The sequence below is a fragment of the Lontra canadensis genome, unplaced genomic scaffold, assembly GCF_010015895.1.
Source record: "Lontra canadensis isolate GAN:19392208 unplaced genomic scaffold, GSC_riverotter_1.0 scaffold12, whole genome shotgun sequence".
Taxonomy (NCBI): Eukaryota; Metazoa; Chordata; class Mammalia; order Carnivora; family Mustelidae; genus Lontra; species Lontra canadensis.
In genome coordinates, this window is record NW_022631006.1 from 9,922,532 (window position 1) to 9,949,635 (window position 27,104).

The window sequence follows — 27,104 nt, forward strand, 5'->3', positions numbered from 1 at the left end:
GATGAAGGGGCGAAGGGCCAAGACTGAACTCGCAGAGTATGGCAGCTGCTGGGGATCCGGGAGAGCGTATCACCCTCCGTCCGTGGGGAGGTGCCTGTGTGTCCTGACACCAAAAGGTAAGGGCAAGGGAGATGTGCCCTGTGAGTACAGAACCCAAAATAGCAGATTTTATGACGCCTCATCAATCTCATCTTATTTTAATGGCAGCAAGGATTAAATAAAATGCACAACAGAACATGACTAACATTTTATCAAAGCATTTTTCTAATTTTTATTATACCATGGAATCCCCTTTTTCAGTGAAAATACATCAGATACTGTCAAAGAAAAAACAATTTACAAAGTTGTATTTACATTAACTTTTCCAGAGTGCACCTACTGCACAAAATGAGCGTGTGGGTTACTTCATTCAAATAACAGGAATTGGCAATTTAATGAGATAATTCTCCTTGAGCTCTCTAACAATCGGCTGGGTTTTTTTTAAACACAGAATGTTTATTTGGTCTTCTAAATGACAGGCACCCTTACGAAATGTATTTTATGTATACTTAAGACTTCTACTAGATTTAAGCTAAAAGTTTATAGCACCAAAATGCATTTTAATATCAGTATTAATATTGCTTTTTTCAATACATACAATTTCATGTAGACATACTTGCAAAATCAACTTCAGACAAATATGAATGTAAAATTGTACAAAATGGGAAATTAAAAGATTTTAAAAAAGCAATTTAAAAGTGTAAAGAGTATTCTTTGATTTGATAACCAGATATGTTTAAATTGGTTAGCCTATAGAATGTTTTAAGGTCTTACAAAATCTTTGGTTTAAAAATTAAGACTATTTCAGAACCCTAATACACATTTATTTATTTATTTGACAGAGAAATCACAAGTAGGCAGAGAGGCAGGCAGAGAGAGGGGGAAGCAGGCTCCCGGCTGAGGGGCTCGATCCCAGGACCCTGGGATCATGACCTGAGCTGAAGGCAGAGGCTTTAACCCACTGAGCCACCCAGGCGCCCCATATTACAACATTTTAAAGCTATGTAGAAATACTGTAAGTTACTAAATGGTTAAGAGGTGCCAGAATCTTAAAGATCAAAGTAAATATCACTTTTCTCCCTTATAATTCTTCATTTTCTGTATTCAATTGGATAAATGGTCATCTTTAAAGATAATTATGAAAAAATGTTTTAACTTCTTAACGAACTGTTATGGTACAAGCAAAACACTGCTTCATACTTCGGTAAGTCATAATTGAAAAAGATATTACCCATAAGTACGATATACATACTAGGTAGGGCCCCACCAACCTATATTTAAACAACATGTGGTAGAAGGGGTAACATAGTTCTCAGTTCACCGACTTCCAGCACAGTGCAAGCAAGGAGGCCTTGCTGTTAGCGTAGTGGCGACCCTTGCTGCGTGCTCGCTCCCCACCCTGTGGCAGGTGAGCAGTCTCTAGAATCGAGTATATCTCCAAAGCTGTGTATGAAGAGACAGAAATACTTGCTAACTTTAAAAAAGAGTATCAGTGGTTTCTAACTAAAAGGGAATAGTGCAAAGTCCATTTTTGGCCCCTTTGAAACACTGGATACTGACTCAGAAAAAAATAAAGACAACCAATTCTTACGAGGGAAGCATTCACCCGTGGAGAAGGCTTATCAGCAGACACGAGATGCCGCCTGGCTCATTAAAGTACACCGTCCAGCCCAAGCCAAAGGGGTGACACTTTGTAATTCAATTTCAAAAACTCTTCTTTAAAGAATCAACCTACCTATCCCCCACTCTTAAATGGGATTCTTCCCTTTATTCCCTGTAAGTGATGCAGCCAGGCCTGAATTCTGGTGTCAGGATACTCCCGATTTCTTCCTGCCTGTCTCTTGCAGCTGGGATGGCTCTGCCATCTTCTGCTCCAGGGGCTGCCCTGAAACAGCGCCGGAATCCAGGTCCGAATCCCGTCTCTCTGCCTGTGCAGGAGGCGGCCTGCACGAGTACACTGTTCACGTGATCATTTGAATGCTGTGAGCATGGGCAGTAGGAAGAAACTCTTCTCATGAGAGATTACTTTTACACAATGTGGACAAAACAGTATACGATGAAAGGAAACGTAATAAACATTAGCTTTATGAAGGACAGTATCCCTTACTGGCTGGACAGTTCCTAGCAAGCGTCACGAGGTGAGTCACGACCATCTCTGCGATCCTGCAGAGCACGCACAAATTCTCTCAATGCAGTGCTACAGCTAATGTCTGCTCAGGCCAGATGCTCCCTTACTTTAGAATAATCATCAGTTTCAGTGACCTTTTTGCATGTGCCTCAGACGCAAATTCCATCACGTTTATCATCTTTGATTTCACGTGTTTAATAACAGCCTTCTTTTTTCTTAAATAACCAAGAGCTGGCTCTTTTACAGAGCAGAAAACAGCTTGCCTATTTAGATGCTTTTGACTATGAGCTTTCACAAAATTTTAAGTTACACAAAAATTTAATTATGCCCAATTAAAATAAAAAACTATAATAAATTTAGACACAACTCTACTTTTGAACAAAGTACGTAACCCGGCCAAGCTGGTGACTGTGTTTAAATAAGTCTAGATGTTGCTGGCTCACACCCATCAGGCGGGTGCAGTGACCTGCAGGAGGCAGGAGGCCCCTTTCTCTCTCCCAGAGATGGGCTTGTACTCCTGAACAGAGGGCCAGGTTTTGAGTCCTCGGTTTAAAATTCTGGCATTTTGCTTTCTTGATAGAAACAGAAAGCACACTCTTGTCAAGTTCATGTATTCTAAAACAGGGAAAGGGCTCCATGCGATGGGATAAGGAAAGAAAGCTCTGATGAGGGTCTTGTACCTAACAGGTGCAAAGGCAATTCTTCTATTAGGTCCCTTTATGATTTAAAAAAGATTGGTCCTTAAACCGTTCATAGTATTCTACATAAATGATTTCCTAAACTTCTTTCACAATTGTACTTTTTAACTCGTGACTCCTCACAATCCATTTAATTAAGCTAAATTAAAATTGATTTTAGCAGAAAGAACAAATGTTCTAAAATACAAAATACCACCTACTATTGATTTTACAATTTGAAACTGTTAACAACATAAACTAGAAAAAAGATACATGTAGTTAAAAAAAAAAAAAAAAAAAAAAGATTTCCAGTCTCTTCCCTTCTACCCAGGAAAATCTTACATCTGACATCACCACCATGAGCTCCCAGTAACCTCTTCAAGTTTCCCAAAGATTGGATCTTGGTGGACTTAGGGGTGGTCTCCTTCGACTCGTCTTTTGCGAACTGTGAGAAAAAAAGAAAGTATGTTAAAAATCCCAGTTACTTTGTACAACGTTAATTGTAAGGAACAAGTTTCTGTACGATCCAGTTAGAGCTGTACAGAAATGAAATATCCATTTGTTGTTCATAAGCCATTAAAATAAATTCACATCCTTCATCACTGCCATGTGTTGAGAACTGAGGGGCTTGGGCATGCGAAGCACATGTCCTCCACTCTGCTGAGCCCCCACGGGAGCGGGGAAGTCTATAGCACTGCTCCACATTCACTTTCACGTCACTGCGCCCGTCTTATTTGTTATTTTTAAAAAACTGATACCTGTGGGCACCTGGGTGGCTCAGTGGGTTAAGCCCTCTGCCTTGGGCTCAGGTCATGATCTCAGGATCCTGGGATCGAGTCCCACGTCGGGCTCTCTGCTCAGCAGGGGGCCTGCTCCCCCTGCCTCCCGCCTTTGCCTGCCTCTCTGCCTACTTGTGATCTCTCTCTCTTTCTGTCAAATAAATAAAATCTTAAAAAAAAAAAAAACTGATACCTGTTACGACAATGACTTATAAATTACTATGTTAAATTCTGAAGTCACACTCAGCTGGGATTAGAACATATTAAAAATAACGACTTCCATGCTCTTCGGACAACCCATTTCCTTAGTTTGTGAAAGAACAAAAATATTTTTATCATTTTAAAGGTAAGTGACTTGGTACTGTTCTCCAAATTTTCCTTCTGCTGTCTCCTACAAAATCAACCGTGCTCTGACAAAACAACAAAATACGAAGTGATGCACGCCTCAGCCCCTAGTAATGTGGTGAGATCCTGTCTGGCGAACGTAATAAGCTCTGGCCACCAAAGTGATCAGTGAACTAGTGTAGTGGACGGAGCAAAAGAAAGGTGCGTACGTCTCAGGAACCCTCGGCTGCTTCACAGACTGGTGACCCCAAACTAGTAGGCCATACTCGGTGATGGTAGGCTAGGATCTTCAAGCAGACATTCAAATGATGTGCAAAAAAGCTTGTCCAGCCATTGGATGGGTGCTAGCTAGAAAGCAAAACCTGGGAGAACTGAAGTATCAAGCTCCCATGAGCATTCTTCTGCTAGCTGAGTACAACCCTTACTCTAATTTTAGTACATGTTAACAAAAAGCAAGTCTTGCATGTTTACTGAAATATTAAGGGGAAAAATCCGGGACTTAAGTCCTCAAGTACAAACCTGACTCATATATATAGATCTCTGAAAAATACAGAAACACTTTCTTGAAAGACAAGCCCAATTAACCCTTTTGGGTAGATTCTTTCCAAGTGAATGTTGAATTGCAGGAGGGTTTACATGTTATTGGCAGAGCATTTCAGATATTAAAATGCATGTCATAAGTAACACATGTAAAGGAGGTCTGTGACAGAAGGGAGCAGACCAAAAGGTTGGAAATGATGTGGTTAGCTGGCGTGAGGACAGTAATACGACACTCAGAGTTCACATAAATACTGCACGTGTGCTGTGGACCCTGTCGGCTGCTCGCAGGTAGGACACTTCGTAGCTGGAGAGATGGGAGTAGGTAGGATTATTTCAACAAACAGGAAACTATGAGAGGTAAGACATCAGAATCAACACTAAAGATCTGATACAGCCCCATGTGCAAGATGAAGAAAAACTAGATGCCTGGGGAGTGTATGTTTCAAATTTTGATCTTTGAGGTCTTTCTGGCAGCTACATGCCAGACTGCCGGTACGAGCACAGGGTCTTGATGCTTGCCGCCTTGACCTGTGTGCCAAGACCAAAACGTAGGTCTGGGAAATGAGCAGAGGGTGCTGGGAGCACTCATGGCAGAAGACGGGGCCAAGAACCAGGTCGGACTCTTCTTCCTTACTCAGTGCCTACTTGCTACCAGCAATTTCTCGGTTCAGCTGCTAGATGAGAGGCTCATAAATTTGGCCCTATTAATTCATTTTTTAAAAGGTTTTAGTTATTTGTCAGCACAAGCAGAGGGAGTGGCAGGCAGAGAGAGAAGCAGGCTCCCTGCTGCAGGGCTCGATCCCAGGACCCTGGGATCATGACCTGAGCCGAAGGCAGATACTCAACCGACTGAGCCACCCAGGTGTCCCACCTATTAATAATTTTTTGGCAATTTCTTTCTAAAACCCACTCCACTAACAGAAGTTCTCAATACTTTATGATCAACTACAAATAAATTCTAACCTCACATCCAATCTCTAGAAGAATAAAAAATATGGGTTTTTTTTTAAGTTCATTTTAATCAAGCATCCAATGGTCAATAATGGCTCTCAAATGCTCCTGCCAAAAAATCTGAAGAAACTAAGTTTCTTCCCATCTAATTTTAGTGCCTACTACCAGCACTGCCTTTTTATCTGCTGTGTTAGCTTCCAGAAGCAAGTACTTCTGCAAGTTTACTCTGGAGGCAGCAGCCAGCAATGAGAGTCCGTTTTTACAGTCTGCATGCTGTTCTCAGCATATAAATAACTACCTTGATCCCAAATGTGAGGTTTGATCCATGTACTTCCCCACTCCAGGAAAGTTCCTATTCTCATCTCATGTTTGAATCTCTGGCTTGGCTCAGAAAGAACGAGCACGAGGTTGGGGGGGGGGGGGCGTCTCCAGAGCTATCTACACAAAGCTGTTGCTTTCTCTCACTTCGGTTTCCCTTCAGACCACACCTTCAACATGGCCTCCGCCTCCTCTATTACACATGGCCGTGGACACCCACTCAGCGGCACAGTGTCAACATGAAGCAGCCCAGGAAGTATTTTGCATGTGTTCTCTCATCTTTTGGTATAGTGTTGATTCTCCATGTAATTAGCATGACTTTGCAAGTTACACTGAGAATCAACAGCACACCAAACACACCAAATTTCTAAAATGCAAGAGACTAAAATCTTCTGTGAGAAACGAAGTCATCAAGGGATAGACAGGGTTTGAACTAACACTCTTCACAGTAATTTGGGTTGAGAGAAGGAAGGTATAACTTCTTTGCTTTAGAAACCTTTAAAGAATGCAAACACAAATAGCTGAAGTTTAAAAGAACTGCATCACTTTGAAGTGTTACTTTCTTTAAGAAGTCTTACTTTAATTCTTGTCTAAACACATCTTTAAAAATATTTCAATGACAAACACCAAACTTAAAAGAAGAGTCAATTATTGGAAACATGTAGAAACAAAATTATAAGCATCATATTCTTTAATTCAGCCTTGGCTGGAAAAACTTATTTCAAACAGAAACATAAGCCTCAGCAGTATTTTCAGTAGGAGTATGCAGCAAGAAGACAAACTGCCCAGTAACGGTGTTCGGGAGGCCGGTGAGGACAGCAGACACTTACATGCCACATGCTATAAAACTTGGATCGAAACTATAAGCCATATTTTATATGTAAAAACGAATTTCTATGTAGGCCTGTTTGATAAAAAGGGCAAAAAAGTTTCCTGAAATGTTGAAATCTTTAATAGCTCCAAGAGGCAACTTGTAACTGAAAACAAAATTTTTGTTCCAAGATGCATTTATGTTTCTAGTAGAAAACTGTTAGCTTAAAGCTGTGAAATGTTCGTTTCAGGAGAATTTCACCCATGAACCCAGTAATCACTACAACTGTGCTTAAACTGAACTCTAATTCATTCAATATAAAAAGGGCAGTGCAGATTTTAAAAACAAAGGCCCAAAATTCCGTGTTGAAACTTACTGGAAAAAAAAGTCCCTCTAATACATTAGCTTAATGATACAATTCAGAAATTCGATTTGAAATGCATCTGTCTTACCCAAGTCATTGTTTTTTGTTATAGCATTAGCTGCCCTGGTCCGGGGTCCCTGCTGTGTAAACTGATATCCAAATTTAAGGATATTTGTATTTTCCTCAAGCATCTTGGCCATTTCCAATTCTACGGCTGTTCCCAACTGCTGCCTCTGGAATAATTAAAGAATAGTATTAATAAGTTAGATCAAAATACTTTTCAAGGTAAGTCAAGACTAAGACATTCAGGTAAATGCTGATTTTGCTGGTCTCTTTAAATTTTCCCAATTCTTACAACATACTTACACAGGAGAAACAACATTTTGAAGCTCAGTATATGTTTCTACAGACACCAAAAAACTGGATTGCCAGGAGATACCACTTCATACCCATTATTATGAGATGATTATAGTGTTGGCCAGAATGTGGGAAAATTGGGAAGCTCACAGATGCTGGTACAAGTGCGAAATGGTGCCGTTGCTGTGGAAAACAACTCGGCCATTCCTCAGAAAGTTAAACACAGAGTTACCGACCACATGACTTTGCAATTCCACTCCTAGGTATGTACCCATGAGAAATGAAAACCTATGTTCATATAAAAACTTGTATATGAACGTTCATATCAGCATCATTCCCAATATTTAAAAAGTAGAAACAACTCACATGTAATAGATTATTCAGGCATCAAAGAGAATAACTACCGATACATATCACAACATGGACGGACCTGCAGAATATTTCGCTAAGTGAAAGAAGGTAGACACAAAGACCGCATATTGTATCATTCCGTTTGTAGGCAAATGTGCAGAGACGGAAGGGTTAATGGTTGCCAGGGCGGGCGGGAAGGGTGATGAAAACGTTCTGAAATTAATGGCGATGGCTGCACAACTCTATGAATATGTTCAAACCCATACTCAGGATGTTAACATTCTGGATGCTTCAAATGTCCTCATCTCCTTTCAGGCCACCACCTACCCCAAATGCCCCCCTTCCACCTGCCTCCTGAGTCCCCAACCCCTCCACGGCTTCCTCAGTTACTGCTGTAGAACACTGACCTGATTGTCAATCTTGAGCTCGGCCAGGGTTTCATTATCTCTTAGAGCATCAATCAGGGCTAGAATCCCAACTCCTGTAATAAAGTTGGACTCTATATTTAAGCTCTTCAAATTTTTGTTTACTCTCAGCATATCTGCAAAAGCCTAGAAGTTATAAAGAAAATATTTAGAGATAAAAATTGACAGTACCCAGCATATATTCTACCTGCCGTAAACAAAATACATATATTCTACCTGCCGTAATTAGCAGAACTGCTCTGATGTTTCTCATTAGACTGTTTTAGGCTGACACACAACCTCATAGGCCTCATACCTATTTTTCACACATGCTCTGTCATGGTATTTAGATTTGTCACACGTAATCCTCTGTTGGTAATATTCTCTGATGCTTTTCACACTGTTATGTTCACTCCTACCCTACTCCCTCCTTTCTCCTGTCTCTCTCACACTTTCTCTCAGTTCCTGTGTAGGACTAACTTCATCAAGGTCTCTTTGGAACATCTTTTCTTACTTGGGTCCTACTGCAGCTGGTTTATTGTGTAGCAAAAATGAAGATAAATTATGGACTGATTTTTGAGGCTGAGATGGGAAGGGATGCCTAAGGCAGAAGGTGAGAAATGCTCACAGATTACCAGAACACAGAGTCAAGTTAAAAGGCAAAAGAGGACAGAGATACTAGAAAGAACTTGAGACAGGTATCTCTACGTGTATACGTTTCATTAGTGACAACTAGCTACGTGGAACAAATCCCTTATCCATTTGTATTGTACATACAATTGTACATACAAATGAAATGTGTATACATTTCTTCAAATATTACTGGTGGCTGATTATTTGATTAAGTACTGCTCTGAAGATTTAGAAATAGAACATACACGTTTCTGCCTGATGGAACTTATATTTTAGTGGGGAGCGAGTGGACAATAACCAAAATACAACGTTAGATAGTAAACAGAGCTACAGAGAAAGAAAATAGGGTAGACGGAGAGTGCTGGGGACAGGTGTGGTCAGGAAAGGCCTCACCAGGAAGGTGACGCTGGAGCAATGGCTCAAAGTGGTGACATAAAACAATGTGAGATATCATTTCACATCGATATTTCATGTTAAATATGAAAGGCGAAACAAGGCAGGAGAAACAAGAGGGAAGGCCTTGCATCAGAGGCATGCATCACACGTCTGAGGAAGAGTAAGAGGCTGTATGTCTATAGTTGAATGAAAGAAAGCGCAAGTAGTGGAGCCTGACTCTTGGTTTCAGCTCGGGTCTGATCTTGGGTCAGAAGATAAGCCCTGCATCAGACTCTGTGCTTAGCCGGGGATTCTTGCTTGAGATTCTCTCTTTCCCTCTCCTTCTGTCCTTTCCTCTCTCTCTCAAATAAATATTAAAAAGGAAAAAAATGGGGCAAGTAAAGGATTATAAGACTACTGAAGGATCATGATTTTTATTATTAGACAAATGGACTGAGCTGCTGAAGGGTTCTGAGTATAAGAATGAAGTAACTAGGGGCGCCTGGGTGGCTCAGTGGGTTAAGCCTCTGCCTTCCACTCGAGCCATGATCCCGGGATCCTGGGATTGAGCCCCACATCGGGCTCTCTGCTCAGCGGGGAGCTTGATTCCCCTCTCTCTGCCTACCTCTCTGCCTACTTGTGATCTCTGTCAAATAAGGAAATAAAACCTTAAAAAAAAAAGAATGAGGTAACTAAACAAGTTTTTAAAAGAACACTTTTGGGGGTATCCTGATGGCTCAGTCAGTTAAGCACTTGTCTTCGGCTTGTGTCATGATCCCAGGGTTGGGGGATTGAGCCCCGCATCAGGCTCCCTGCTTGGCAGGCAGTGTGCTTTTCTCTCCCTCTACCCTCCCGCCCCTATCCCAGATCGTGCTCTCTCACTCTGTCTCAAATAAATGAATCACTTTTGATGCTATGTAAAAAAGGCTGGCTTTGAGGGGCGCCTGGGTGGCTCAGTGGGTTAAGCCTCTGCCTTCAGCTCAGGTCATGATCCCAGGCTCCTGGGATCGAGCCCCGCATTGGGCTCTCTGCTCGGCAGGGAGCCTGCTTCCCCCTCGCTCTCTCTGTCCTGCTCTGCCTACTTGTGATCTCTCTGTGTCAAAGAAATAAATAAAATCTTTAAAAAAAAAAAAAAAAGGCTGGCTTTGAGGTGGGAAAGACAGACACAGGCAGCTCAGTGAGGAGGTGATCACAATAATCCAGATGAGAAGACGCTGAGTTAGACCAACCAACACGGTAGTTGAGAAAATGGTGAGAAATGGTTAGATTCTGGAATATTTGGAAGACAAGCTTGGATATGTATTTAAGGTTGTGAGAAAGGGAAGTCAAGGGTAACTCCATTTCCTTTTGTCTTGAGCAAATGAACGAATGAAGTTGTCATTTACTGAGACAGGAAAAAATGGTAGAGGAGCGGGTATGAGTGGAAGATAGGAGTTTGGGACCATATGGGATGCCTGTTAGACAGCCAAGCAAGGGGTTAAGGAGGTGGACATGAGCACATAGTTCAGGAGAGAGGTACGAACTGGGGATAACAATGCTGGGAGTCTGAAGCATACAGAGATAACACACAGCAATGAAACAGAGTGACATCATCCAGAAAGTGGACAAAGAAGACCTGGACTGAGCCCCAGGCCATTCAGATGCTTAGTGGTGGGGAAGATGAGGAGGAACCAGAGAAGGGACATCCAGTCAAGGGAGAGAGGAGAATCAAAGATAGTGATGTCCTCAAAGCGAAGTGCAGATAAAGGTTCATACCATGATCAAGTGGGATTAACCTCAGGAATGCAAGGTTGGCTTAACAGGCAAAAGTTAATCAATGAATATACCATATTAATAAAGGATAAAAACCACATGATCATCTCAATACACACATTAAAAGCATTTGACAAAATCCAGCACTGTAGGTCATAAATGGAATCCTCTGCAGATGTTAAAAGAATGGTGTTGAACTTTACGTAGTGATATGAAAGATCTCTAACGTATATTGTTCAGCAAAAAATAAGTTACAAAACAGTATATATTGCATGACTTCACTTACGGTTTTTAAAATTATAGGGAAGAAATACAGGAAAAAATAAACATAAAAGAGTAAATAATGTCTTGCCTAACAGTGAGCTAAACATCAACTGAAAAGAGAGTAAATCTTCATCATAAGATCGGTTGAGCCACTTCTGTACCATACCATAGTCACTATTTCACTACTATCAGTAGCAGCTTACTTACAACAGCGACGGGGTCATTGCTCCGTGTGGCTGCAAGACTGAAATGCTTCACGTGTGTGTTGGTTTCCAAAGCTTTTGCAAAATCTTTTAGAGTTGGAACTGGGATATTCTTGGAAGAAAATCATGTGAAATATGACATTTTAGTTTTTAAGAAATTCAGTCCATTAATCAAATGTGTTTGTACTTACTTTTTTTTCATTAAATGTACTCAGAAATTATACAAGGGGGTGGGGAGAAAAAAATTATATAAACAAAACATTTATTCTACAAAGGAAGTCAAACAGCCTCCGTCATAGTTACTTGATTTCTCTGTTATGGTACATTTGCACAAACTGCTGACCTAGAGGAGAGTATATATCATCATTACTCTAGCATCATTATTCTACTTAACTATTTGGATTATAAGACGCCAACACCTGAGTATTCAAAATGGATCCACTTTTCTACGAAGGAAGAGATGTCACTTAGTTTAAGCTATAATAAGAGAGATTAACCCTACACTACCTGAAATGTGGAAAGATACAGTTCTAGAAGGCACTGATTTCTCCCTTCATTACCAACACTACAATTCCCTGTAGCCTGGTTATTTCCAGATCATTACCTGTTGATTTAGTTATGTGAGGACTGAAGTTTTTAAAAATTAAAATTAGTGATCAACTAGGAATGTTAGCTTTTCTCAAGGCTTGCTTTCTTCAGCTCACAGGAAGGCACACCTGCTAAAGGAGCACAGAGGTCTTATTCCCTAGGTTCTTATAATTCCCAGATGCTCTCTCTCAGCCCTTATCAAGATTTAAATCAAGATTTAAACGACAAATCAAGATTTAAAATGAGGAATTCTTAAAAACAGAATAAAATTAAATGAGGGATTCTTAATGCAGTTATTATACAATGAACAATACTCAAGAGATAATCTGAATTTACTCTTTGGTAATTACTCATCCCTATGCCCTCCTAACTCATTTCTTCTTTACTCCAAGGAAGCACTGCATTTTTTTAAAAACTCCAGATCCCACATAGCCCACTGCAGTTTACTCCAGAGAAACGAAAACATATGTTCACATGTTCAGATGTGTTTAACAGCTTTATTATAATCATTCTAAACCAGAGGGAATCCATATGTCTATCAAGTAGGGAATGGATAAAAAAAAATTGTAGCATATTCATAAAACAGAATACTCTTCAACAAACTACTGACATACAAAACCACACAGATGAATCCCAGATGCATTATGCTAAGTGAAAGAAGCCAGACTCAAAGGCTCATACTATTTGATTCCACTCATAGGACATTCTGGGGAAGGCAAATGAAGGGAAAGAAAACAGAAACAAGTGGTCAGGGGCTACAGCTGAGGGCAGAGAATGACAATAAAAGGGACTGACATATTCCACATCTATGGTGGTGGCTGTACAACTTCTGCATTGGTCAAAACTCATCGAACTGTACACAGAATCGGCAGAATTTCAGTAGATAGCAGAATCTGGTTCAATACAAGGAATACCTCAAGAAACCGGATTTAAAAAAAAACAAACCCCGAAAGACTAAGTGCTCTTAGAAGTAGGCAGTACTTTGGAAGCCAGAAAGATTTATGCTGACAGTGTGTAGGGTTTACATTTTTATATGATACCTTTAAAAAAGCAAGTCAGAAAAATATTGTACTTTAATTTCTAAAATATAAAGGAATCTAAGCATACTGTTAGGAGCAAAGACTTTACCTTGCAGAACTATAAAATCACACTTTATCAAAACTGCCCAACTCTCATCCTAAATCTAACTTACTTAAAGCAAGTCAAAACTTTATTGTTTGCTTAGCACACATACCTTTATATTATTCAAATTAACTTCAATAAGATGAACATCATTTTCTTTAATTCTCTTTAAACTCTCTTCAACATTGGTTGGATTTGGTGGCTCATCAAATACTGGAAGAATCTTTTCACCTTTTACCACATCTGTAGGAACAAAAAGAACAAGAGTTTCACTGGCTGACATTATTACAGCGAATGCATTTATGAACTTAACGCAAACAACACACACGTACACGCATGTTCAGTACAACTAACCAGAAAATTTTCCCCCACAATTTCTAAAAGATCCTTCATGTGTTAACACACATTTAAAGCACTCAAATAAAATGCCATCCTCTCGTATCATCTTCTCTGAGATTTAACTGGTAATTACTATAAAGGCAGTACGAATCACAGACTTAAAGAAACACAGCCTCAGTGAGAAGAGTAAGGTGATGAAGGACACGTGACCTCTTTCTCTTATGGCAAGTACTGTGCATGGGAAAAAGGGAAGGATGAGTAGGAATAGGGAAGGGGGAGACAGACAGATAATGGTACACAGAAGAGTTCCTAAGACAGAAATCCCCCAAATTACTGCCCTCCTTCACTCCTATCCCCCAATCCTTCACCGTGTAAACCATATCCATATCCATGGCAAAAATACTACTAAGCAAAGCTGAAAGAGGACCCAGGAGCCTTGAATCCTCTAATGAGGTCTAAGTACACTTTGATGTGTATGTGAAGGTCTATGAACACATGTAACAAGCAAACATTTTAATGGATAAGTTTTCTGGGGAGAAAACCTATAGCATCAGATTCATGGCAAATGACCCAAAAAAGTTAACAGCAACTGACAGAAAGATTGACAGAAAGGGTCACTGTCTGGCTTAGTTCTTCCCTTCTGCCCTCCTCTAGCTTTTAGGAGCAAAACTCATCTTAAGATGAAGTACACTGGGGGCACCTGCGTGGCTCAGTCAGTTAAGCATCCGCCTTTAGCTCAGGTCATGATCCCAGGATCCTGGAATCAAGCCCCGCATCAGGCTCCCTGCTCAGTGGGGAGTCTGCTCCCTCTCCCTCTGCCCCTCCCTCTGCTCTTGGTTCTCTCTCAAATAATTAAAATCTTAAAAAAAAAAAAAAAAGCCAAAGTATACTGAACAAATTCCCTCTAAGAGTACCTTGTTCTTTTCAAATTTATTACACATATACACACATAGTATCATGAGATCAATTTAGATGATGGCCTGAAAATTATTTTCCTGAGGAAAGTGGAAAGATCTGGATATATCTGGCCTGGATGTATATATTAAAAGAAAGTATGCTCATTTTTTTTTTTCAGATTTATCCTATAGAAGAATAGAGAAATTTCAAGCTGTTCTGAAAGGCTAGGTTAGAACAGGTATAGACTGCCTGGAGGCAGAATTTGGTTCTATACAAGGATAAGCTTCCTCCCAGAGTTCTGCTAAAAGGACAGAGTGGGCTCCCTCTCACCTAAATTCAGCAAGGTAATCTTCTTCAAGATTGTAGATCAAGGGGGCTAGAGAAGAGCTTCCTCACTACAAAAAAAAACCTGAATGAGTTCTATCTCAATTCTGAATTTTACAAAACCAAAAGATTTCTTCCTCATTCCACAGAGTATGTGCATTTAAAGAGCACTGCTTCTGAATGAAGTAATGGATCCAGTAAATGGGATGCTGAAACCATTAAGAAAGGCTTATGGGAGACTTTAAGTGATGGATCAGGCAGGCTACTAACATTTCAACACACTGATGAATTTTGACATATTCCCCAAAGAGGAATGACTAGACTTGATAGGCTTCCTAATGAGATTTAATCACTAAGAAGCACTCTTGCCCCACCAAACCCTCCAAAACAAAACATTGTACCTGAATCTGAGTAAGCCACTAGAAAATAATAGTTTAGAGAAACATAGGAGACAGAGAAGTGAGTAAAAGGTTACCACAAGGGGAAGATGGTAGCAGAGTAGGAGGACCCTGGGTTCATTCTGTCCCACAAATAAGAACTAGGTAACTATCAAATCATCCTAAATACTCCAGAAATTGACCTGAAGACTGGCAGAACAGATTCCACAACTAAAGGCAGAGAACAGGCCACATCAAAGAAGGTAGGAAGTGTGGAGAGTTGGTCTGGGAGAGAAACAGATCATGGCCGCTGCAGTGGAGAGGAAGCCACAGTTGCAAAGGGTAAAAGACAGACTAGCACAAAGGGGAGTGCATGGGAAAAATGAATCCCCATAGCAACTGGCCTGGAAGTTAGAAGGGCCCTGAATTTCAGGAGTTCTTGCAACCAGGAAGGCTTAAAGGTTAGAGTTTTAAAGGTCAGTGTACTTGGCTGTGGGAGACCTCAGAGGACTTTGGGGCTGCTCTTGGAGGGAAAGCAAGCAAAGACTCTGTGGACATACAGCATGGAAACAGCAATCTGAAGAGTGCCTAGAGCACACAGTGGGGAGGTTAGCTGCTCATCTCGGAGTGTGACCCAGAGAAGCAGCACACAGGGAAACCTCTCAAGGAACAAAGGAATTGGCAGGTGCAATTTCCCTCCTCTGCCTCTCAGCATAAGCACAGGACCAAACACTCACTACCTAATTTGCTTACACCAAGTCCTGCCCCTTTGCTCTCTGGCAGATCGGCCCTGGCCTGCCACACTTGCCTCAATCCCAGCACAGCAGAACCCCTCGCCCAGAAGACCAGCCAAAATTCCTGCCAATACCAAGTCTCCTGACACACATGTTTTGCAAGACCTCAGTTCCAGTGATAGTGGTAAGAGGTTTCATTTCATAAGCAGATCAGAGCACATCTAGTTCAAATGTGCCACATTCAGGCAGGGACCAAATGCCCACAATAGGCAAAGAGAACCTCTGTAGACAACTGGCCTAGGATAAAGTGGCCAGACAAGGATAAAGTGGCCAGCACAGAATACCACGTCACACACGACACACACTGGAGACAATCCTAGAAGCACCAAGCCCTGGGGAACAGTGGACACACTACACGGTAGGGCACTACAAGTCTTTTTTTTTTTTTTTTAAATGATTTTATTTATTTACTTGACAGACAGCAAGAAAAGGAATACAAGCATGGGGAGTGAGAGAGGGAGAAGCAGGTTCCCCGCCGAGCAGAGAGTCCTACACCGGGCTTGATCCCAGGACCTCAGGATCACGACCAGAGCCGAAGGCAGATGCCCAACAACTGAGCCACCTAGGCACTCCACTGCAAGACCTCTTCATAAAGCCATTACCCTGAAGAACAGGAGATGCAGCTGACTTTCCTAACACAGAGAAACAGGCACAGAGACGTAGACCAAATGAGAAGACAAAGGAATCTGTCCCAAATGAAAGAACAAAACAAGGCCGCAGCAGGAGATCCAAGCAAACAGATAAAAGCAACATGCCTGATGGAAAAATTAAAGCAATGATCATAAGGATACTCACTGGACTTGAGAAATGAGTGGAAAACACCAGTGAGACCATTGTCATAGAGGTGAGGAATAACATACCACAGATAAGGAGCTCAAAAAACAAAATGAGAAGCATGCATGATGGAATGAACAGCAAGATGGAAGAAGCAGAGGACAAATTAATGACCTAAATGACAGAGCAATGGAAAGTAATCAAGTTGAACAAAAGAGAGAAAAAAGAATTACACAAAACAAAAATAGGGAACTCAGTGACTCCATCAAACATAACCTTCATATTACAGGGTTCTCAGAAGTAGAAGAGAGAAAAGGGGGCAGAGAATTTATCTGAAGAAATAACAGCTGAAAAATTCCCTCATCAGGGAAGGAAACAGAAACCCAGATCCAGGAGGCAAAGAGAGCCCCAACAAAATCACCAAAGAAGGTCCACCCTAAGACATATTGTAATTAAAATATATAGTGATATATACTAAGTAGTAATACAGTAATACAGTGATAAAGAAAATATATTAAAAACAGCAAGACAAAAGACAGTTACAATACAAAGGAAACCCCCTAAGGCTACTGGGATTTTTCAGCAGAAACTCTACAAGCCAGAGGAGAGTGGCATAATATATTCAAAGTGCTGAATGGGGAAAACTTACAGCCAAGAATATTCTATCCCAGAAAGACTATCACCCAGAACAGGAGAGATAAAGAGTTTCCCAAACAAAAACTAAAGGAGTTCATTACTATTAAACTTGCCCTGCAAGAACTATTAAAGGGGACTCTTTGAGTGGAAAGGAAAGACCAAAAATGAGAGTATGAAAGTAGGAAACACAAAAAGCAATTAAAAAAATTATTTCTGTAAAAAAAAAAATCAGTCAAGGAACACACAAAATAAAAGGATGTAAAATATGACACTATATACCTAAAAGGTGGGGAGGAGAGGAGTAAAGAATGGGTTCAAACTTAAACAACCATCAACTTAATATAGACTATATGCAGATGTTATATACCTAATAATAACCACAAATCAAAAACCCCTAACGGATATACAAAAAAATAAAGAGAAAAATCCAAATATATCACTAAAGAAAACCAGCAAACTATAAGAGACAAGAAATGATCAGAGGGAAAAATCTTCAGAATCACAAAACAAGTAATAAAATGGCAATAAATGCATATCTATCCAATAATTACTTTGAATGCAAATGGACTGAATGCTCCAATCAAAAGACAGTCAAAGAATGGGTAAAAAAACAAGATCCATCTATATGCTGCTTGGAAGAGACCCATTTTAGACTTAAAGACACCCATAGACTGAAAGTGAGAGGATGGAGAAACACTTATGCAAACAGAGGTCAAAAAGAATCTGGGAGTAGCAGTACTTATACTGGACAAAACAGACTTTTTAAACAAAGACTTAACAAGAGATGAAGAAGGATATTAAATAATCATAAAGAGAACAGCCTAACAAGCAGATATGACAAGAGTAAATATTTCTGCACCCATATACATAAAAGTCATTAACAGAACTAATCAATAACAATACAATTCTAGCAGGGGACTTTTACACCCTACTTACATCAATGGACAAATCATCTAAACAGAAAATCCACAAGGAAACAATGAATTTGAATGACACCCTAGACCAGATAGACTTAACAGATATATTTGGAACATTCCATCCTAAAACAGCAGAATACACATTCTTTTCAAGTGCACACAGAACATTCTCCAGAACAGATCCCATATTAGGCCACAAAACAAACCTCAACAAATCCAAAAAGATCGAAGTCATACCATGCATCTTTTCTGACCACAATGCTATGAAACTAGGAGTCAACCACAAGAAAAAATCTGGCAAGACCACAAATACATGGAAATTAAATAACATGAAAACATGCTCATCAGTACTCATTATCAGGGAAATGCAAATCAAAACTATACGTCACGCCTGTCAGAATGGCTAAAACAAAAAACACAAGAAACAAGTGTTAACGAGGAAGTGGAAAAAAAGGAACCCTCCTCTTGCACTGTTGGTGGGAATGCAAACTGGGGCAGCCACAGTGGAAAATAGTAAGGGGGTTCCTCAGAAAGTTAAAAATAGAACTACCACATGATCTAGCAATTGCACTACTGAGTATTTACCCAAAGAATACAAAAGCGCTAATTCAAAGGGATACACGCACCCCTGTGTTAATGCAGCATTATTTACAATAGCCAAGATATGGAAGCAACCTAAGTGTCTATCCACAGAAGAATGGATAAAGAAAACATGGTGTGTGTGTGTGTGTGGAATATTATGGAATATTACTCAGCCATAAAAAAGAACAAGATCTTTCCATTTGTAGCAAACATGGATGAACACAGAGAACATTATGCTAAGTGAAATAAATCAGAGAAAGACAAATACCATATCATTTCAGTTATACGTGGAATCTAAATAACAGAATAACAAACACGGCCAGGCTCTTAAATATAGAAAACAAAGTCGTGGTTAGCAGAGGGCAAAGCAGTGTGGGGAGAGGCGAAATAAAGGGAATTAAGAGGCATAAATTTTCAGTTATAAAATACATAAGGCACAGAAATGAAAAGTAGAGCATAGGGAATATAGTCAATATTATAATAACATGATAATATTGTATGGTTACAGATGAGGACTACATTTATTGTGGTGAGAACTGAGTAATGTACAGAATTGTTCCACCAGTATGCTGTACACCTGAAACTAACATTATATGTCAACTACACTTAATAAAAAAAGAAAATCATAAGGAAAATATATTTATAGTTCTATACTGTAATATCAAAAAGAATCCATATATAAGTGGATCCACACATTTCAAACTTGTGTTGTTTAAGGGTCAAAAGTAATATTATTGGGGTGCCTGGGTGGCTCTCAGTGGGTTAAAGCCTCTGCCTTCAGCTCAGGTCATGATCCCGCATTGGGCTCTCTGCTTTGCGGAGAGCCTGTTTCCTCCTCTCTCTCTGCCTGCCTCTCTGCCTACTTGTGATCTCTGTCAAATAAATAAATAAAATCTTAAAAAAAATATATTATTATTGAAAAATTAACTTATTAGAAATAGCTGCAGTATGATCCCATTTTTATAAAAAACAAAAGGCTATGTGTAATATGTATGTATAGATATATGTATATAACATGCATATATATATGTATATACATATATATGTTTGTACAAACACAGTATAAGTCTAGAAGGACATACACCAAATTGTTAACAGGTTAGGGGGTGGGGGAGCAGAAGGCACGATGGCAATGAACAGAGACACTTTTACTTCTTACCTCATTTACTTGGGTATTGTTCAAATGTGTTACAAAAGTATGTATTACTTCGGTCCCTTTAAAGCACCCTATAAATGAATTTTTTTTTTAAAAGCCTGGCCTTAGGCTATTTAGTATTAGTATCAAATTAAAAGGTTTAGGGGTTGAGTAGTTCTGTGATTTCTCCTGAATATGATTTATAATGTAGTTTTTTTGGTCAACATTGTTGTAGATTTCTTGAAAATCAGTAACACTCAAAATAAAAATGTCAACAAAAGCCAAGTTTGATTAGTTTTTATAGTATTTACTATTAGTATTATTTGGTGAGGTGAGAGTAGTTCCAATTACATTTGTTGACACATTAAGAATAAAATATTTAGGGGTGCCTGGGTGGCTCAGATAGTTAAGCATCTATCTGCCTTTGGCTCGGCTCATGATCTCCAGGTCTGGAGATCGAGCCCCACATCGGGCTCCCAGTTCAGTGGGGAGTCTGCGTCTTCTTCTTCCCTTCCCCCCTGCCTGTGCTCCATCTCAAATGAATAAATAAAATCTTTAAAAATAAAATAAAATATTTAATATTCTATTTTCAATGATTTTCTACATCAGTACTATCTAATTGGAATTTCAGGTTTCAGGTACATATACAAAACATTCGGTATGTATATATTGAAGCTAATACATGGAGAAAACAAAATACATTTAACAAAGGATTGGAATTCACAATGGATTGTTAAGTACTTACTTGAAAAATGTTCTTGGTCGACACCATTACTGCTTCCCACTATATTACATAACTGGGCATTCGTTATCAAGTTGTGCATCCCAAGAATAGCTACAAATATAGAAAGAGTTACTTTTATTTCCATCAGTTTCAAACATAAATAATTGATTATACAACCAAAAATTTCTGATTTTAACATTTTCTGAACATATTATTTTGCAGCCAAAAAGGGAGACAATGTGATTAAAAAATCACCTATAACCTCTTTCTCATTAATACCCCTATTATTTCACCCCTTATTTGGATTTAGATTTCCCCACATTTATGAATTCAGACACGCAACTGAAGCCAGCCTAACTAACCGTAAATGTAAATCTATACTTAGCTCCATCTGGTGGTTAAGAGAGAATACTGATATGATCTATTTTTGCTGCCCACTCTCACAAGGGTTCTAAGAACAATGCAATCTAAGGCAGATTTTCAACTTTACCATTTTTACATTTGTTAACCTCATGTTCATTTACATTCATATTTTAGCTAAGAGTAAAATACCAAAAGTATAGCTGAATTCTCATCTTTAAGATTAAAGTAGCATCCCTCAAAAATGACAGGAGAAATCTGGTTTTCGGTTTAATGCCCCTTTGCACACATGTGGCAGAAGCTACAGTACGCCCCTGGCCCATTCCCCTCTGACGAAAGCACCATTTACAACTCCAATAGTCCTCAGCATCCCAAGGAATTAGACACCTGCTCTGGCACTACACACTGATTGTCCCCTTCCTGGGTCCTTCCCAAAGAACCATCACTCTTCCTTTAAAACATGTAAGCTTCTGGGGTTCCTTAGTGCTAAGATATCCCCCCACAGGTCATATTTTTCTACCTCGGTAAATGGGTGCATGCAGAGGCAGGTCGGGGAGATACCTGTCCAGGAAAGAAACCAGCAATGATGAAAACAACAGGGAGGTTTGGAGTGCTCCAGATACACTTCAGAAAGTAGGGAAAGTGGTAATGATAGCTCAGGAATGCTTGTCTGCTTTCCAGTTACTCAACTTGGGGTCTTCCTTTTTTTCCCCAAAGTTTATTTTGTTTATTTTTAGTAATCTTGACACCCAAGGTGAGGCTCAAACTCACGACCCTAAGATCAAGAGTTTCATGCTCTTCTGAATGACCCAGCCAGATGCCCCTCATCTTGGGGTCTTAATGGTGAAATGGGACAGTAATTGACCCTGGAGAGACTTTTTCAACGCTTAGATGGGACAGCTTCTAGCTGAGCACCATCTGGTGAAAGATTTTTTATAAAGACTTTCAAATAATGTAACATGGGAAAAGATGTCAAATAATACATTCCATTAACATAAAAATTTCACCACTAAGAGCATTTTAAAAAATGAAAGTCTTTGCCAGATTTATAGTATAAAAGAAAAAGCCAAATATGTGGTCTACTGATTCAACAGCACTTTACTAGGCAAAGGAAGCATCAATAAGTGATATGATATAAGTGCTGGCATTCCCCTCCCTTCCCCTCCCTTCCCCACTCATTCACCCATCTGTTTTAGGAGATACCTGCAAGGTCACACAATTCTGTATCAGAAGCACTTGTCAAAGCTTCTTCTAATTCCGGATCAAGAGATATTTTTTCTTCTGTGAAAGTCTGCATAGGTTTCTGTTTCGGGATAAATATTTTCCCTGTAAAATAAAGCAGTTTGTTAATTCCGATATTTCTATTAACTACTCATTACCATTTTACTCTTTTAACAAAAATTATGAAAAGTATGTACAACTGAAGCTGAGGGAAAAAGTCAAGATAAACACCTACAATAATGTTTCATCTTCAGATTTTTTTAAAAAAATATTTATTTATTTATTTGACAGAGAGAGAGAGAGAGCGAGAAAGGGAACACAAGGTGGGGGAGTGGGAGAGGAAGAAGCAGGCTTTCCACAGAGCAGGGAGCCCGATGCAGGGATCAATCCCAGGACCCTGGGATCATGACCTGAGTCGAAGGCAGACGCTTAATGACTGAGCCACCCAGGCGCCCCGATCTTCAGATTCTTTTTTTTTTTTTTTGGTACGGGAATGGGGGGTTAGAAAATTCATCTACTATCCTGCTCTAAGATTAGGAGTCTGAAAACACTTTGGGAAAATCTTTACCTATAAAATGGCATAATGATGCTTCGCTTAGGAACTGCTGTGAAGCTAAATGAAATAGTGCTCGTAAAAAAAAAAGCAGAGTGTCTGGCTCAAACAGCATTCTTTATCTTGGCTATACAGGGATTATTTTCCTTATTAATGTAAAAAATTCCTGTTTTAGCTTCATTGTACTTATGATTTTCAATGTGAACAACCTCAAATATTGTTTTTTAAATAAATAAAACATACAGGAATGCATTCATAAAAAAAAATGTTGTTTCATTTTCAATATGTATTTTAAGTTTCCAGGGCAATACTAGGGCTGGCTGCACAATCTGGAATGAAGGAGAAAAAAAAAAAAATCAACTGAGAAACTGTTCTATTTGTGAAAATAAAAATAGGTTCTTTTGGGAGTAATTACGAGTTACTCAACAAATACTGAATCAAACGATGTATGTAGGAATAAAATTTAGATATCTATAAAACTTTTAGAGATTTAAAAAAAAAAAACAATGGAATCAACTTTCTTACTCTTAAGCAACAAACTGTTGGCCAAGGGAACAATCAAGTTTATGAGCCCAGAAATTCAAGATCTAATTGCAAAGAAATTCCTGTATGTCCTAAGAGGTATCTGGAAACTTTAGGTCACTATTCTTCTAAGCCTCAATGGATGCTAAAAAGGTTACCCGTTAAGAAACTTACAGGTTTTTAGAAAACTAAAATCTTTATTATGTGAAAACCAGTATTTTATTACCACATGTTCAATGCAAGAGTGAAAACATGAAGGAAATGGAAAATGGTAATGATGTAACTGCAGCACAAGCTGATCAAACAAGACATACTCATACATGGTGGGCACTGGGTTACCAAGAATGCCTTTGGTTTCTCTCCCAAGACAAGTGAAAAGTCTCACTAAATGATCTAGAAAGGTCTATGCATACCTTCACAGAAGTGCCAATTTCTTTTCCATTAGGAAAACTACCAGGGAAATATGCAAGATTATGTGGCGTGATGAATCTATGCAGTGCTCTATCAAAAGAATGTCTGTGGGCTTATAAGTAATATAGCGAGTGTTGTGTACTTCTTATTCAAAATATACCTCAACCCGTGCAACCAAAAGGAATCCTTCCACAACAGACTGCTTCTAGCAATCTGGCCAAAACTGTTCAGCTATATTCTACTAAGCCATCTAAAGAATCTTAATTTCTGATATTATGTTTTTTATGGTGAGCATTTCCATTTGTTTCTTATTAAGAAAATAGTTTCCACATCTCTGCTGAAATTCCTCCTCTGTTTATGCATGCTGTGTACCTTGTCCACTAGATTCTTTGGCATTTTTGTTATAGTTATTTTGAAGTCCCTAGCTGATAACACCAATATCCATGTCATGTCTAAGTCTTATATTGACTGTTATTTTTTGAGTATGGGGAATATGTATCTTAAGATCTTTGGCTGCATGCTAGGCATTTTTGTATAGAAGTATAGCAGAGACTGAAGGAAATGATATTTCTTCTTAGAGGCATGCCCTGTAGGTCAGGGCTGAATCAATATGCTCTACAGTTGAGCTGAATCTGGGCTTTGTCACTTTAGTTTGAGTCAGTTCCTCACTGGCTTCAAACATTCTGAATATAGGATCAGGACTTTCTCTCCAGGAAAGCCTCAGATTACAACCCTCATGAGGTTCTGGAGATCTGTGCTCCCTCCCTCCTTTTTTGAACTATGAACCGTGAGGAATTTCTACTGATATGAAGCCCAGGCTGCCAGCTTTCTGACTGAATGGGGAGCTGCCCTTGTTTTCCTGTCCCACCCCCTGATTTCTGGGCTTTGGCAGATCTCTCAGGCCCCTTCACCTAGTCTACTCTACACTCTGTGATGTTGGGGTTGGCCTGGAAGGGTTTTCTCCCAGCCCTCCTGCCTCTCTGAGCTGAAAACCTATACCTCAGGAATTTTCTCTCAGCTCTGCTTCACTGCCTTTGTTCTTCTAATATCCTTAGCACTAAATGAAGACCTAAGGGAAAGAAGTGGGAGTAGTGCAATCTTAGCATCTCTAAAGCTGCACTGTCCAATATAGTAGCCACTAGCCACATGTGATTATTTAAATTTAAATTAAATTAATTAAAATTAGAAATTCAGTTCCTCAGTCATACTAGACACATTTCAAGTATTTGATAGCTACATTTGGCTAGCATGTAGCCACCACACTGGTTAGCACAGACACTGAACATTTCCATTATGGCAGAAAGTTCTAGTGGATAGCACTGCTGTAGCACCTCTCTGGATTTCTAATCTATCATCTAATCCAAACATCATCATTAAAAGTTTGTTAAAAATTAGGCTGACTTCTCCTGACTCCTATGATGGTTTTCTGCTTCTCCCTACATTTCAGTCAGCCAAGAGAGAAGTATGTCACTGATCTAATGGAGAGCTTGTCACTTTCTAAAGTCATTTAGGTTTGTGTCCTCAAGCTCTCTGACAGATTTTTAAAAACGATAATGATGTACTTATACTGCTTGTCTGGGTTAGTACATAAGAACAACAGTCTCTTGCAACTTTCTACATTTGAATTAGAAGTCTTTCTGGATAAACATTTTTTAAAAATGGAATTGGTCAATCCACAATATATTTGTATTAGTAAGGATTTTTTTTTTAAAGATTTTATTTATTTATTTGACAGAGATCATAAGCAGGCAGAGAGGCAGGCAGAGAGAGAGGGAGAAGCAGGCTCCCTGCCGAGCAGAGAGCCCGATGTGGGCCTCGACCCCAGAAACCTGGGATCATGACCTGAGCCGAAGGCAGAGGCTTTAACCCACTGAGCCACCCAGGTGCCCCAGTAAGGATGTTTTTAACTGCAAGTAATATAATACTCAATTAAAAGTGGTTTAAGGGTGTCTGGGTGGCTCAGTCGGTTGGACGTCTGCCGTCAGCTCAGGTCACGATCCCAGAGTCCTGGGATTGGGCCCCACATTTGGCTCCCTGCTCAGTGGAAAGTCTGCTCCTCCCTTTCCCTCTGTCTGCCACTTCCCCGTGCTTTTGCTCTGTCTCTGTCAAATAAATAAATAAAATCTTTAAAAAAAAAAAAAAGTGGTTTAAACTGGTGCGTCTCAGGCTTTAATGTGCACCTGACCCACCTGGTGATCTTATTAAAGTACAAATTCTGATCAGTAGGTCTCACATGGGATCTGAGTTTCTGCATCTAACTAATCTCCAAAATGATGCCAATACTGACCCACAGACCACTTCGAAAGCAGCAAGACTTCAAACAATAAGTATTTTTTTTTAATCTCAGTAAGTCCACACATAGGTGGTTGTAGGGTTGGTTCAGTGGCTCAGTGTTGACATCAAGGCCCAGGATCTTTCCATTCTTCTCTTTGGTTATAATCAGCATAAAGGCCTTTGTTCTCAGGCGATTAGTCTCAAGATGATTTCTGCAACACTAAGTATCAAGACCTCATGCGACAAGGTCAGGGCAAGAAGGAGGGACATAATTTTTATAAGAAAATCTTTATAAGAAAAACCGTGCAGGCTTCGCCTCAGGTTTCTCTGGCCAGAACTGGTCATATGTCCAACTGCAGGGGTGGCATTTTCATTCTATTTCAGAGATAGGTTCTGCCAGTAAGGCTGAAGGGATCTGTGAATTGTTACTGAAAATGCCAACCACAGAGTGTGTCCAATATTAAACTGGATGCAGGACAGCTCTGTGCTTCCTTGATTCCCTGAACATTTTGCTATAGCTACACAGACACATACTGCTTATTTGTCTTTTGTAAAATTTACAAGGGCATGGTTTTTGTTCTCTGTTATCTCTACATCCTTGCCTAGTGCACAGCAGGCAAGCCAATTTGTTGAATAAATAATCTGGTGATCACCTCCAGTTCAACTACATCATTTTATAAAGCATAATTTAAATACCCTGGTTCTAAGTTACACGGCAATGTGAACACTAGAACACAGGTTCCCAAACTCCGAATCCAGTGTTTCTTCCAATAAACTGGTAGCTTTCAAACTTAACTTTTTTTTAGCAGTAGACATTCCCCCTAATATAGCTATATATATGATGGTATCCATAACTGATCTACTTCGTACCAAATTTTGGAGTTCTGATGATTATTAGATAATTTTTTATTCTTGGTCGGCAAAGGCAAATCCAAATCGTTACATCCTGATAACTCCATAGTACTTTTCTCAGTGGTTTGACAGTATATAATTTTTTTTAAAAGGTTTTTATTTATTTGACAGAATACAAGCAGGGGGAGCAGCAGAGAGAAGAGGAGAAGCAGGCTCCCTACTGAGCAGGGAGCCTGATGCAGGGCTTGATCCCAGGACCCTGGGATCATGACCTGAGCCTCAGACAGACGCCCAACCAACTGAGCCACCCAAGTGCCCCAGTTGACAGTATAATTAAAGTGGCTTAGAATTCATGACTTTAATTGTCATTTTAGGATAATTACGTTATCCTGAGCTCAGTCTCACCTGCAT

The 27,104-nt window shown here is 39.6% G+C and overlaps 1 protein-coding gene across 3 annotated transcripts in view; it reads right to left on the minus strand.

Annotated features, from left to right (window-relative positions):
- Window positions 1-2,515: 2,515 nt before the first annotated feature.
- Window positions 2,516-27,104, minus strand: part of TMOD3 (tropomodulin 3) — a 76,798-nt gene continuing 52,209 nt past the window's right edge. For all 3 annotated transcript variants that reach the window (XM_032856469.1, XM_032856470.1, XM_032856471.1), the window contains 7 exons: window positions 22,064-22,186; window positions 20,522-20,611; window positions 13,114-13,244; window positions 11,296-11,403; window positions 8,068-8,211; window positions 7,041-7,185; window positions 2,516-3,289 (listed from right to left, as the gene is read on the minus strand). In XM_032856469.1, coding sequence (XP_032712360.1) covers window positions 3,255-3,289; window positions 7,041-7,185; window positions 8,068-8,211; window positions 11,296-11,403; window positions 13,114-13,244; window positions 20,522-20,611; window positions 22,064-22,186 — 776 coding nt within the window. In that variant the 3' untranslated portion in view covers window positions 2,516-3,254. The remainder of the gene's footprint in view (window positions 3,290-7,040; window positions 7,186-8,067; window positions 8,212-11,295; window positions 11,404-13,113; window positions 13,245-20,521; window positions 20,612-22,063; window positions 22,187-27,104) is intronic.